The 14,809-nt window shown below is 44.9% G+C and overlaps 1 protein-coding gene across 3 annotated transcripts in view; it reads left to right on the top strand.

Moving 5' to 3' along the window:
* The window catches only part of LOC143793210 (cytosolic beta-glucosidase-like), a 103,937-nt gene that overhangs the window by 16,571 nt on the left and 72,557 nt on the right, over positions 1-14,809 (top strand). For all 3 annotated transcript variants that reach the window (XM_077279973.1, XM_077279975.1, XM_077279974.1), the window contains exon 2: positions 12,911-13,047. In XM_077279973.1, the coding sequence (XP_077136088.1) occupies positions 12,981-13,047 (67 nt within the window). In that variant the 5' untranslated portion in view covers positions 12,911-12,980. The remainder of the gene's footprint in view (positions 1-12,910; positions 13,048-14,809) is intronic.

The following is a 14,809-nucleotide window of genomic DNA, read 5'->3' as shown; positions in this document are numbered from 1 at the left end:
TACTCCTCCACTGACCACCAAGCTGCCTGCCCGTGTATCCATGTAACCGCTGTGAAACTGCCATGAGCCTATTGTTTGTTATGTTAGGCCTTTGATAGCCTGTCTGCGGTCCCTACTTTAAATACTCCTCCACTGACCAGACCACTGCTGCCCGTGTACCCCTGGAACCAATTATAAAGTGCCTACAGCCAGCCCATTTTTTTATGTTAGGCCTTTGAAGCCTGTCTGCGGTCCCTACTTGCAATACTCCTCCACTGACCACAATGCTGCCTGGAGTGCCTGCCTGTGTATCCATGTAACCGATGTAAAACTGCCATGACTGCCTACTGTTTGTTATTTTAGGCCTTTGATAGCCTGTCTGCAGCCCCTACTTGCAATACTCCTCCACTGACCACCAAGCTGCCTGCCCGTGTATCCATGTAACCGCTGTGAAACTGCCATGAGCCTATTGTTTGTTATGTTAGGCCTTTGATAGCCTGTCTGCGGTCCCTACTTTAAATACTCCTCCACTGACCAGACCACTGCTGCCCGTGTACCCCTGGAACCAATTATAAAGTGCCTACAGCCAGCCCATTTTCTTATGTTAGGCCTTTGAAGCCTGTCTGCGGTCCCTACTTTAAATACTCCTCCACTGACCACCAAGCTGCCTGCCCGTGTATCCATGTAACCGCTGTAAAACTGCCATGAGCCTATTGTTTGTTATTTTAGGCCTTTGATAGCCTGTCTGCGGCCCCTACTTGCAATACTCCTCCACTGACCACAATGCTGCCTGGAGTGCCTGCCTGTGTATCCATGTAACCGATGTAAAACTGCCATGACTGCCTACTGTTTGTTATTTTAGGCCTTTGATAGCCTGTCTGCAGCCCCTACTTGCAATACTCCTCCACTGACCACCAAGCTGCCTGCCCGTGTATCCATGTAACCGCTGTGAAACTGCCATGAGCCTATTGTTTGTTATGTTAGGCCTTTGATAGCCTGTCTGCGGTCCCTACTTTAAATACTCCTCCACTGACCAGACCACTGCTGCCCGTGTACCCCTGGAACCAATTATAAAGTGCCTACAGCCAGCCCATTTTCTTATGTTAGGCCTTTGAAGCCTGTCTGCGGTCCCTACTTTAAATACTCCTCCACTGACCACCAAGCTGCCTGCCCGTGTATCCATGTAACCGCTGTAAAACTGCCATGAGCCTATTGTTTGTTATTTTAGGCCTTTGATAGCCTGTCTGCGGCCCCTACTTGCAATACTCCTCCACTGACCACAATGCTGCCTGGAGTGCCTGCCTGTGTATCCATGTAACCGATGTAAAACTGCCATGACTGCCTACTGTTTGTTATTTTAGGCCTTTGATAGCCTGTCTGCAGCCCCTACTTGCAATACTCCTCCACTGACCACCAAGCTGCCTGCCCGTGTATCCATGTAACCGCTGTGAAACTGCCATGAGCCTATTGTTTGTTATGTTAGGCCTTTGATAGCCTGTCTGCGGTCCCTACTTTAAATACTCCTCCACTGACCAGACCACTGCTGCCCGTGTACCCCTGGAACCAATTATAAAGTGCCTACAGCCAGCCCATTTTCTTATGTTAGGCCTTTGAAGCCTGTCTGCGGTCCCTACTTTAAATACTCCTCCACTGACCACCAAGCTGCCTGCCCGTGTATCCATGTAACCGCTGTAAAACTGCCATGAGCCTATTGTTTGTTATTTTAGGCCTTTGATAGCCTGTCTGCGGCCCCTACTTGCAATACTCCTCCACTGACCACAATGCTGCCTGGAGTGCCTGCCTGTGTATCCATGTAACCGATGTAAAACTGCCATGACTGCCTACTGTTTGTTATTTTAGGCCTTTGATAGCCTGTCTGCAGCCCCTACTTGCAATACTCCTCCACTGACCACCAAGCTGCCTGCCCGTGTATCCATGTAACCGCTGTGAAACTGCCATGAGCCTATTGTTTGTTATGTTAGGCCTTTGATAGCCTGTCTGCGGTCCCTACTTTAAATACTCCTCCACTGACCAGACCACTGCTGCCCGTGTACCCCTGGAACCAATTATAAAGTGCCTACAGCCAGCCCATTTTCTTATGTTAGGCCTTTGAAGCCTGTCTGCGGTCCCTACTTTAAATACTCCTCCACTGACCACCAAGCTGCCTGCCCGTGTATCCATGTAACCGCTGTAAAACTGCCATGAGCCTATTGTTTGTTATTTTAGGCCTTTGATAGCCTGTCTGCGGCCCCTACTTGCAATACTCCTCCACTGACCACAATGCTGCCTGGAGTGCCTGCCTGTGTATCCATGTAACCGATGTAAAACTGCCATGACTGCCTACTGTTTGTTATTTTAGGCCTTTGATAGCCTGTCTGCAGCCCCTACTTGCAATACTCCTCCACTGACCACCAAGCTGCCTGCCCGTGTATCCATGTAACCGCTGTGAAACTGCCATGAGCCTATTGTTTGTTATGTTAGGCCTTTGATAGCCTGTCTGCGGTCCCTACTTTAAATACTCCTCCACTGACCAGACCACTGCTGCCCGTGTACCCCTGGAACCAATTATAAAGTGCCTACAGCCAGCCCATTTTCTTATGTTAGGCCTTTGAAGCCTGTCTGCGGTCCCTACTTTAAATACTCCTCCACTGACCACCAAGCTGCCTGCCCGTGTATCCATGTAACCGCTGTAAAACTGCCATGAGCCTATTGTTTGTTATTTTAGGCCTTTGATAGCCTGTCTGCGGCCCCTACTTGCAATACTCCTCCACTGACCACAATGCTGCCTGGAGTGCCTGCCTGTGTATCCATGTAACCGATGTAAAACTGCCATGACTGCCTACTGTTTGTTATTTTAGGCCTTTGATAGCCTGTCTGCAGCCCCTACTTGCAATACTCCTCCACTGACCACACCAATGCTGCCCGTGTACCCCTGGAACCTATTTAAAAGTTCATAGAGCCTAGTTATATATTTTATTTACTATTAATAAGGCCATGATGGACTACGCTGTACCACGCTACAAGCTAACCAGTCGACACTTCTTTTGCGAGAAAAGCCATCCCAACCCTCCACCAGCATGTAGAAGACCGCATTGTCCATGCACTCTGGCAATCTGTGAGTACAAAGGTGCACCTGACAACAGACGCATGGACCTGTAGGCATGGCCACGGAAGATTACGTGTCCATTACGGCGCAATGGGTTAATGTGGTGGATGCATGGTCCACAGGGGACAGCCTACTAAGTCTGTCTGCAGTCCCTAATTCAAATTGTCCTCCACTGTCTAAATCGGAACTTCCACCTTCTGGCTTTCGGCCTATAGTATCAGAAATTAAACTGCATTTGGCCTTCAACTTTGGTTAGGGCCTACTAACGGCTTCTGCCCCTCCCTGGTGTTGCCCTCAACTAAATAAAGCTGAGCTTCAACCTTCCGGCTCTCATTATGTGGTTTAAAAAAAAAAAATGGTGGTTAGGGCCTACTAACGGCTTCTGCCCCTCCCTGGTGTTGTCCTCAACTAAATAAAGCTGAGCTTCAACCTTCCGGCTCTCATTATGTGGTTTAAAAAAAAAAAATGGTGGTTAGGGCCTACTAACGGCTTCTGCCCCTCCCTGGTGTTGCCCTCAACTAAATAAAGCTGAGCTTCAACCTTCTGCTCCAAATTACCATTTTAAAAAATGCAATAGGCTTTTCAGGCCTACTAAAGGTGTCTGTCTGTGTGCCCCTCCCTGGTGTTGTCCTCAACTAAATAAAGCTGAGCTTCAACCTTCCGGCTCTCATTATGTGGTTTTAAAAAAAAAAATGGTGGTTAGGGCCTACTAACGGCTTCTGCCCCTCCCTGGTGTTGTCCTCAACTAAATAAAGCTGAGCTTCAACCTTCCGGCTCTCATTATGTGGTTTTAAAAAAAAAAATGGTGGTTAGGGCCTACTAACGGCTTCTGCCCCTCCCTGGTGTTGTCCTCAACTAAATAAAGCTGAGCTTCAACCTTCCGGCTCTCATTATGTGGTTTTAAAAAAAAAATGGTGGTTAGGGCCTACTAACGGCTTCTGCCCCTCCCTGGTGTTGCCCTCAACTAAATAAAGCTGAGCTTCAACCTTCTGCTCCAAATTACCATTTTGAAAAATGCAATAGGCTTTTCAGGCCTACAAAAGGTGTCTGTCTGTGTGCCCCTCCCTGGTGTTGTCCTCAACTAAATAAAGCTGAGCTTCAACCTTCCGGCTCTCATTATGTGGTTTTAAAAAAAAAAATGGTGGTTAGGGCCTACTAACGGCTTCTGCCCCTCCCTGGTGTTGTCCTCAACTAAATAAAGCTGAGCTTCAACCTTCCGGCTCTCATTATGTGGTTTTAAAAAAAAAAATGGTGGTTAGGGCCTACTAACGGCTTCTGCCCCTCCCTGGTGTTGTCCTCAACTAAATAAAGCTGAGCTTCAACCTTCCGGCTCTCATTATGTGGTTTTAAAAAAAAAATGGTGGTTAGGGCCTACTAACGGCTTCTGCCCCTCCCTGGTGTTGCCCTCAACTAAATAAAGCTGAGCTTCAACCTTCTGCTCCAAATTACCATTTTGAAAAATGCAATAGGCTTTTCAGGCCTACTAAAGGTGTCTGTCTGTGTGCCCCTCCCTGGTGTTGTCCTCAACTAAATAAAGCTGAGCTTCAACCTTCCGGCTCTCATTATGTGGTTTAAAAAAAAAAAATGGTGGTTAGGGCCTACTAACGGCTTCTGCCCCTCCCTGGTGTTGTCCTCAACTAAATAAAGCTGAGCTTCAACCTTCCGGCTCTCATTATGTGGTTTTAAAAAAAAAATGGTGGTTAGGGCCTACTAACGGCTTCTGCCCCTCCCTGGTGTTGCCCTCAACTAAATAAAGCTGAGCTTCAACCTTCTGCTCCAAATTACCATTTTGAAAAATGCAATAGGCTTTTCAGGCCTACTAAAGGTGTCTGTCTGTGTGCCCCTCCCTGGTGTTGTCCTCAACTAAATAAAGCTGAGCTTCAACCTTCCGGCTCTCATTATGTGGTTTAAAAAAAAAAAATGGTGGTTAGGGCCTACTAACGGCTTCTGCCCCTCCCTGGTGTTGCCCTCAAGTAAATAAAGCTGAGCTTCAACCTTCTGCTCCAAATTACCATTTTAAAAAATGCAATAGGCTTTTCCGGCCTACTAAAGGTGTCTGCCCCTCCCTGGTGTTGTCCTCAACTGAACAAAGCTGAGCTTCCACATTCTGGCTTTCGCCCTATACTATCAGATATTAAACTGCATTTGGCCTACTAGTGTGGTTAGGCCCTTGAAACAGTGTCTGCTGCTCTTGGGTTTGCTACTCCACTGAACAAAGCAATGCCGCCTGTTTAGTCCTGTTACCAATTTTGAACTGCATGTAGCCTACTTTATTCTTTGGCCCTATATCTGTTTCCTCCTCATCCTGCCCATTGCCCAGCCACTGCTAAATGAGTCTGCTGGTACATTGACCTAGACCACTACATTCCCCTTGTACTCTACACAGCCAGAATCTGTCCCTGCTGAAAGTAAGGTTCCCCTTCCCGCATGTTATACCACCTTACACAGGGACAAAGAGGAAGGTGCAGATGAAAGTGCAGGTTCCTTCATCAGGTGGGGGGGCATACTCGTTGGCGACGTCACTGGCACAGGGCCCCTCAGAGTACGCAAAAGTGTCGCTGCTGGTGGGAGGCGCCCCCGCCATGCAAACACACCGCCGTACTTTGAGGGGCCCTGTGCCAGTGGCAATGCGAACGAGTGGGCCCCCCCCCTGCTTGCTCAGGATCACAGCACTTGCAACTTTTAAATACTTACCTTTCCCTGCAACACCGCCGTGACGTAGTCCGCATTTCCTGGGCCCACGAAAAACTTGAGCCAGCCCTACTCCCCCCACAACTTTCACCCAATTCCCTATGCCCAACTATTATTATACAGTTAATTAAGATTGGCAAGCTTCAGAAACAAGAATGGATGTTTTTGGCATTAAAATGGGCACTGTAGGTGTTTTCCTGGCCTCCACTCACTGCCGACTATGCTTCCCCATTGACTTGCATTGGGTTTCGTGTTTCGGTCGATCCCCGACTTTTAGCGATAATCGGCCGACTGCACTCGACTCGACTCTGGACAAAATCGGGTTTCCCAAAACCCTACTCGATCTTAAAAAAATGAAAGTCGCTCAACCCTACTGGGCATATCTATATATCTATAGTGTCCTGTATACTGTGTTATATGGTGTCCTGTATACTGTGTAATGGCGTCCTGTATACTGTGTAATGGCGTCTATAGTGTCCTGTATACTGTGTAATGGTGTCCTGTATACTAAGTTATATGGTGTCTGTAGTGTCCTGTATACGGTGTAATATGGTATCTGTAGTGCCCTGTATACTGTGTAATGTGTTATAAGGTGTCTATAGTGTCCTGTATACGGTGTTATATGGTGTCTATAGTGTCCTGTATACGGTGTAATGTGTTATATGGTGTCTGTAGTGTCCTGTATAATGTGATATCTATAGTGTCTTATATACTGTATAATGTGGTATATATAGTCTACTATATACTGTATAGTGTGGTATATGGTATCTATAGTGTTCTATATACTGTATAATGTGGTATATGGTATCTATAGGGTCTAATATATGGTGTAATGTGGTATATGTGTCTACAGTGCCCTATATTCACTGTAATGTGGTATACCTGGTATCTATAGTGTCCTATATACAATGTAATGTGATATCTGTAGTGTCTTATAGACGGTATCTACTGTGCCCTATATACAGTGTAGTGTGCTATATGGTATCTATAGTGCCCTATATATGGTGTAATGTGGTATATGGTATCTACAGTGTCCTATATAATGTACAATGTGATATCTATAGTGTCCTGTATACTGTATAATGTGGTATATGGTATCCACAGTGTCCTATATACGGTGTAATGTGATATATACGGGATGTACAGTGCCCTATATGCAGTGTAATGTGCTATATGGTATCTATAGTGTCCTGTGTATGGTGTAATGTGGTATATGGTATCTACAGTTTCCTATATACTGTATAATGTGATATCTATAGTGTCCTATATAGGGTAATTCCATGGTAACTTACGTTACATTCACAAGCCAAAAACTGGCTACAGACTGTTCTTTGAAGGCCGGCACAAAAAGAAGTGAGTGTATATTGTACATTAAACTATTCTCAATAGATTTCAGCACAGTTTGATTTTTCAACAATAAAATTAAGTACAAAATACATTGTTATTACTTGGTAACTTATGTAACAAAAAAGGGGGATCCAAGAAGTATCTTTTCTCCTTGTGGAGTGTGACATGTTAAGCATGTCGAGGTGAGGAGACTTAAAGCCGCAATGCTCCTCTGGAAATATGCAAATTGTCTCTTCAGAGAGGAAGAGGACTAGAACTCTAGTGCCACCTATTGGAAGTAGCAATCCTAACAGTCAATGTCGACCCTTTAACGAGCCTTGTCACATGACTTAGGATAATAGCCAAACCAGAATCTCAATTTGCATACACTGTGTTTCGGGGTACTGCACTGACGAGGGGCAGTACCCCGAAACACAGTGTCTGCAAATTGAGATTCTGGTTTGGCTATTATCCTAAGTCATGTGACAAGGCTTGTTAAAGACAAGTAACAAAAAAAGGAAAGGCAATTGTCCTTCATGAGTCTGCCAGACTTTCTGTTCTGGTAAACAAGGGTGAAGCACTATTTTTATTGTATTAAAACACCATAGTCCCAGCAACTTTAACCCCTTCACGACATGTGCCGTACTACTACATGCGCATGTCGTGTCTCCCCCTTTGATGCGGGCTCCGGCGGTGAGCCCACATCAAAGTCGCGACATGTCAGCTGTTTTTAAAGATGCTCAATAGGATTTAGGTCAGGGCTCATAGAAGGCCACTTCAGAATAGTCCAATGTTTTCCTCTTAGCCATTCTCGGGTGCTTTTAGCTGTGTGTTTTGGGTCATTATCCTCTTGCAAGACCCATGACCTGCGACTGAGACCAAGCTTTCTGTCAGTGGGCAGAACATTTCTCTCTAGAATCCCTTGATAGTCTTGAGATTTCATTGTACCCTGCACAGATTCTAGACACCTTGTGCCAGATGCAGCAAAGCAGCCACAGAACATAACAGAGCCTCCTCCATGTTTCACAGTAGGGACTGTGTTCTTTTCTTGATATGCTTAATTTTTCCATCTGTGAACATAGAGCTGATGTGCCTTGCCAAAAAGTTCCATTTTTTTCTCATCTGTCCATAGAACATTCTCCCAGAAGCTTTGTGGCTTGTCAACATGTAGTTTGTCAAATTCCAGTCTGGCTTTTTTAGAATTTGTTTTCAACAATGGTGTCCTCCTTGGTCATTTCCCATGAAGTCCACTTTGGCTCATACAATGATGGATGGTGCGATCTGACACTGATGTTCCTTGGGCTTGAAGTTCACCTTTAATCTGTTTAGAAGTTTTTCTGGACTCTTTGTTACCATTCGTATTATCCGTCTCTTTGATTTGTCACCAATTTTCCTCCTGCGGCCACATCCAGGGAGATTGGCTACAGTCCCATGGCTCTTAAATTTCTGAATAATATGTGCAGCTGTAGTCACAGGAACATCAATCTGCTTGAAGATGGTCTTATAACTTTTACCTTTAACATGTTTGTCTATAATTTTCTTTGTAATCTCCTGAGACAACTCTTTCCTTCACTTCCTCTGGTCCATGTTGAGTGTGATACACAACATGTCACCAAACAGCACAGTGAGTATCTGTAGCCCTATATACAGGCCACTCACTGATTACAAGATTGTAGACACCTGTGATGCTAGTTAGTGGGCACACCGTGATTTATCATGTCACTTTTGTCACATTATTTTCAGGGGTACCATCATTTCTGTCCAGGCCTATTTCATGAGTTTTATTTTTTTTTCTAATACTGTGGAAGCATGGTTGAAAAGCAATATCTGACTTTCATTTGTTAATTTTCATAGATCTTTTATTATTACTTTTGTCAGATTCAAGTTATTTCTGTGACCATTGTGGGTTTTTGTCATTAAACAAGGGGTACCAACAATTTTGACCACGTGGTGTAAATATACAGTGTCATGTGGTATATGGTATCTATAGTGTCCTATATAATACAGTATTTATGGTGTCCTGCATGCTGTGTAATGTGATATATATAAATATCTACTGTATCTATAGTGACCTATATTCTGTACAGTGTTATATATTATCCATAGTGCTGTATATACAGTGCATATATCATATATATGCCATAGTGTCCTAGTGTTAAGTGTATTATATAGCTCATACAGTTGTGGCCAAAAGTATTGACACCCCTGCAATTCTGTCAGATAATACTCAGTTTCTTCCTGAAAATGATTGCAAACACAAATTCTTTGGTATTATTATCTTCATTTAATTTGTCTTAAATGAAAAAACACAAAAGAGAATGAAGCAAAAACAAAACATTGATCATTTCACACAAAACTCCAAAAATGGGCCAGACAAAAGTATTGGCACCCTCAGCCTAATACTTGGTTGCACAACCTTTAGCCAAAATAACTGTGGCCAACCACTTCCGGTAACCATCAATGAGTTTCTTACAATGCTCTGCTGGAATTTTAGACCATTCTTCTTTGGCAAACTGCTCCAGGTCCCTGATATTTGAAGGGTGCCTTCTCCAAACTGCCATTTTTAGATCTCTCCACAGGTGTTCTATGGGATTCAGGTCTGGGCTCATTGCTGGCCACCTTAGAAGTCTCCAGTGCTTTCTCTCAAACCATTTTCTAGTGCTTTTTGAAGTGTGTTTTGGGTCATTGTCCTGCTGGAAGACCCATGACCTCTGAGGGAGACCCAGCTTTCTCACACTGGGTCTTCCAACAATCTTGATGGAGTTCCCAGAGATGCTTAGCACTTGTTGGCCCTTTTGCCTTCACTCTGCGGTCCAGCTCACCCCAAACCATCTCGATTGGGTTCAGGTCTGGTGACTGTGGAGGCCAAGTCATCTGACGTAGCACCCCATCACTCTCCTTCTTGGTCAAATAGCCCTTACACAGCCTGGAGGTGTGTTTGAGGTTATTGTCCTGTTGAAAAATAAATGTCCAACTAAACTGGATGGAATAGCTACTTTGAAGAACCTAGAATATAAGACATATTTTCAGTTGTTTCACACTTTTTTGTTAAGTATATAATTCCACATGTGTTAATTCATAGTTTTGATGCCTTCAGTGTGAATGTAATATAATATATAATATGATGGCTGCAATATACACTGCTCAAAAAAATAAAGGGAACACTTGAACAAAAGAATATAACTCCAGGTAAATCAAACGTCTGTGAAATTAAACTGTCCACTTAGGACGCAACACTGTTTGACAATCAATTTCACATGCTGTTGTGCAAATTCAATAGACAACAGATGGAAATTATTGGCAATTATCCAGACACCCTCAATAAAGTAGTGGTTCTGCAGGAGGGGACCACAGACCACATCTCAGTACCAATGCTTTCTGGCTGATGTTTTGGTCACTTTTGAATGTTAGTTGTGCTTTCACACTCGTGGTAGCATGAGACGGACTCTACAACCCACACAAGTGGCTCAGGTAGTGCAGCTCATCCAGGATGGCACATCAATGCGAGCTGTGGCAAGGTTTGCTGTGTCTGTCAGTGTAGTGTCCAGAGGCTGGAGGCACTACCAGGAGACAGGCCAGTACACCAGGAGACATGGAGGGGGCTGTAGGAGGGTAACAACCCTGCAGCAGGACCGCTACCTCGGCCTTTGTGCAAGGAGGAACAGGAGGAGCACTGCCAGAGCCCTGCAAAATGACCTCCAGCAGGCCACAAATGTGCTTGTGTTTGCACAAACAGTTAGAAACTGACTCCATGAGGATGGTCTGAGTGCCCGACGTCCACAGATGGGGGTTGTGCTCACAGCCCAACACCGTGCAGGACGATTGGCATTTGCCACAGAACACCAGGATTGGCAAATTTGCCACTGGTGGCCTGTGCTCTTCACAGATGAAAGCAGGTTCACACTGAGCACATGTGACAGACATGACAGAGTCTGGAGACACCATGGAGAGCGATCTGCTGCCTGCAACATCCTTCAGCATGACTGGTTTGGCAGTGGGTCAGTAATGGTTTGGGGTGGCATTTCTTTGGAGGGCCGCACAGCCCTCCATGCGCCAGAGGTAGCCTGGCTGCCATTAGGTACCGAGATGAGATCCTCAGACCCCTTGTGAGACCATATGCTGGTGCGTTTGGCCCTGGGTTCCTCCTAACGCAGGACAATGCCAGACCTCATGTGGCTGGAGTGTGTCAGCAGTTCCTGCAAGATGAAGGCATTGAAGCTATGGACTGGCCCACCCGTTCCCCAGACCTGAATCCGATTGAACACATCTGGGACATCATGTCTCGCTCTATCCACCAACGTCACGTTGCACCAGACTGTCCAGGAGTTGGCAGATGCTTTAGTCCAGGTCTGGGAGGAGATCCCTCAGGAGACCATCCGCCGCCTCATCAGGAGCATGCACAGGCGTTGTAGAGAGGTCATACAGGCACGTGGAGGCCACACACAATACTGAGCATCATTTCCTTGTCTTGAGGCATTTCCACTGAAATTGGATCAGCCTGTAACTTCATTTTCCACTTTGATTTTGAGCATCATTCCAAATCCAGACCTTCATGGGATATTAGTTGTGATTTACGTCGTTGATCATTTTTAGGTTTTATTGTTCTCAACACATTCCACTATGCAATGAATAAAGATTTACAACTGGAATATTTCATTCAGTGATATCTAGGATGTGGGATTTTAGTGTTCCCAAGGATCAGGAATACAGTATCGACCTGAGAGTGAATCCAATTGCTCTTTTATAGAACGACATAACAAACATAACAAAAGACCAATAAATGTCAAGTAATATTATTATGCTGTGGTGTATGTATGCGATTGTATGTAAATCCCCTTAGGCCCAGCTGAGCGCAGGTTCCACAGGAGTACCAATATGGCAGCCCCAGAGTATTCGGCAGACCCCTGACTGCTGTCGCACCCCATTGGCGTATCTGTTGGGTTGTTATAGCACAAATTAATGTTTTTCGTCCTGGCAGTCTTGAGCTTTCAGCCTTATGGGTGGGCCGACACAATTTCAGTCACCACTCAGAGCATAGTGAGCGACAGCTGTATCCGAGCCCCCGACACTGACTGACAGCCGGCTCTGCAGTGCAGCAGCTGTCAGTCGGTCGCAGCCGCCGCTCGCTGTGTACTGGGCTGCAGAACCCCCCAATGTCTGTTACACCACCATTCATGAGCAATGACCGGCTCGTCCTGCCACTAATCTCCTGCCAGCCATCGTTCAGCATCGGCTACAGCACCGAAAATTTACTGTTAGGATTTACCTACATATGAGGTTCCCAGGGAAGGATCACACCTCATTCCTTATTCCAGCTGTAGCCATTAATTAGCACGCCAGGCAGAACAAAGAAAATTACAAATTTTCATGTCTATTTTGCAAAAAACAAACAAACAAAAAAACCAATTTGCACCCGCACCCTATAGGATGCCATCAGTGCCATCGTTCTTTTTTTTTTTTTTTTCTGGACTTACTCTGAAAATCAAACCAGGATAGGACAATTCCCTTTTTTATACAGACACATGGGAAGCCTGATAGAATATATATTGTGTCCATGCAAACAACGTAGGCTGACGTCTGAATCAGGCCCAATGTGCAGAGAATCTGACTCCCCCATACACACAACACTGCTAGCTTCCAGATCAAGGGCGATGCTGCAATGGCGCCATCTGGTGGGCATCAGTGTCATCACATGGACGCTTAGTTTTACATTTCTGTACTTCAAGCTAAATGGTTATATAAAGTTTTTCTTTTTTACTTCTTTTTATGAAAGTGATCATATTTAATCATATAATTTTTATTTTCCAGATTGAGGATCAAGTTTGACAGCAGGACAGTATAATACCCATTAAATACATAAGGTGATCTATGAGAAGAAATGGACAGTTTCACGTTTCCCGATTCGTTTGCTTGGGGAGCAGCAACAGCGGCCTATCAGATTGAAGGTAAAACTGGAAACCATCCGCTATTATTAGTAGAAATATATTTATTGTTCTAAAAACCTGAAAATTCTGATCCACCGTTTCTTTTTTTCTTTTAATTTGATATCTGATGTGTATTGTACAGTCAGTCACCGACTTATTTCTTATTATGTATTTCTGATGGCTGAATCCATGTAGTACTACATCTTTCAGCAGACGGCGGTGTCCAGGTGACATCGGGAGATTGCACATAACCAGCATCATAGACATAAAATTGCTGGTAACAATAGAAACAAGAAGATCCGTATAGAATACAGTCCCCATAATAAATAAGCATTTATTGTTCTTATCACGTGTGCTGGTTAGTGGCTGGTGCACCCTTGGTGTGGCCACTCGTGTCACATGTCACCGCCTCCGGCACTGGTGAGTGACAGCACTGACTTACCTGGAGCGACCACTGTCAGCAGAGGAAGTTCAGTGCTGTCAATCAATAGTGAGGGAAGTGGGGACATGCGAAACTAGTGGGTGACAGAGTGCACTGAGCCTCTTGCCACACCCAGGGTGCACCCAGTTCTATGACTAGCATATGGGATTATGCTACCTACTTGTACAAACATGGGGGCCTTCAGTAGCCCCCTGCTGACAATGTCATTGAAACCGTTCATTCACATTGTGGGGGACTGACGGGCATTAGAAGGGACTCCTTCCACCATATTTGAAACTTCTTAAAGTGATTTTCTGAAGATGTTAACCCCGTACATTTATGTCAAAGGTGGTGTCCCTGCCTTTGATGCAGCTCGTATGCCGAGCCCCCACGTCTTTCCCCACACATGATGGCTGATTTAATCAGCCATCATGTGCCTTTAACAGCCCGCCGGTGGATCAGTGCTTTTCTCACCGACAGGTTTATTAAACTTGTACCAGTCGGAAGCATAATGACAGGCATGGGGGTCTTCACCAAACCCGTTTGTTACGGCAGCCTATTGGCACCCCATGATCATGTGACAGGCGCACTGATGGGTTGTCCTGACAGCCTGGAGTCTGCTGAAGACCAATCATTCCTATCCTCCTGTGAAAGCCGGCGTTCAAATCGTGCTTTCTGCTATAGTATACTTGGTGCTGATGCCTGCTACATATAGCGCAGGCGATCGGACAATTTCTGCTCCAAGTTCCCTGAGAGGGACTGTTCAATACAGTAAGGCTGTGCGCCCACGTTCAGGATTGTTTGGGAAATCGCTGAAATGGATGGAACCACACTCAAATGTAATGGGAATAGCATGGGGAAGACGCATGGATGCATCTCTGACTCCCAGATCACTGCTGAGAAGAGTGGGGGTCACACATTTACTCCACTTTTACGGACTGACAATAAAACATGCAAAAACCAAAGCTAGAGTGGATTTTACAGGAAATAATAGTAGGAAAGTTTCTACCTGGTATAATGACTAGTATATAAGGTAAAATTAAAAAAGAGAAAAAAAAGTCTCCTCCACCGCTTACTACCTGGGACATCTCCCACCTTACTTCCCCGTTGTTTATGACTATACAAGTAAATGTAAATTTTAACATTTTACTACCTTATGTGGACACGTGGTGTGTGACATGGTCAGAAACTTCCTATATAACTTATGAAGGAGGGACTGCAAAACTCACAAAGTCTATGCGGACAATGCAAGAACTACCAAAAATTAGAAGGAAGAGTGGCTCCGATACACCTTAAAATAGACTTAACCCCAAAACGGCCGCCGAAATGCCTTTTAACGGCGGCAGTTAAGTGTACTTAAAC

This window comes from Ranitomeya variabilis, chromosome 1, assembly GCF_051348905.1.
Source record: "Ranitomeya variabilis isolate aRanVar5 chromosome 1, aRanVar5.hap1, whole genome shotgun sequence".
Classification (NCBI taxonomy): Eukaryota; Metazoa; Chordata; class Amphibia; order Anura; family Dendrobatidae; genus Ranitomeya; species Ranitomeya variabilis.
This window is presented reverse-complemented; position numbering and strand designations above follow the sequence as displayed.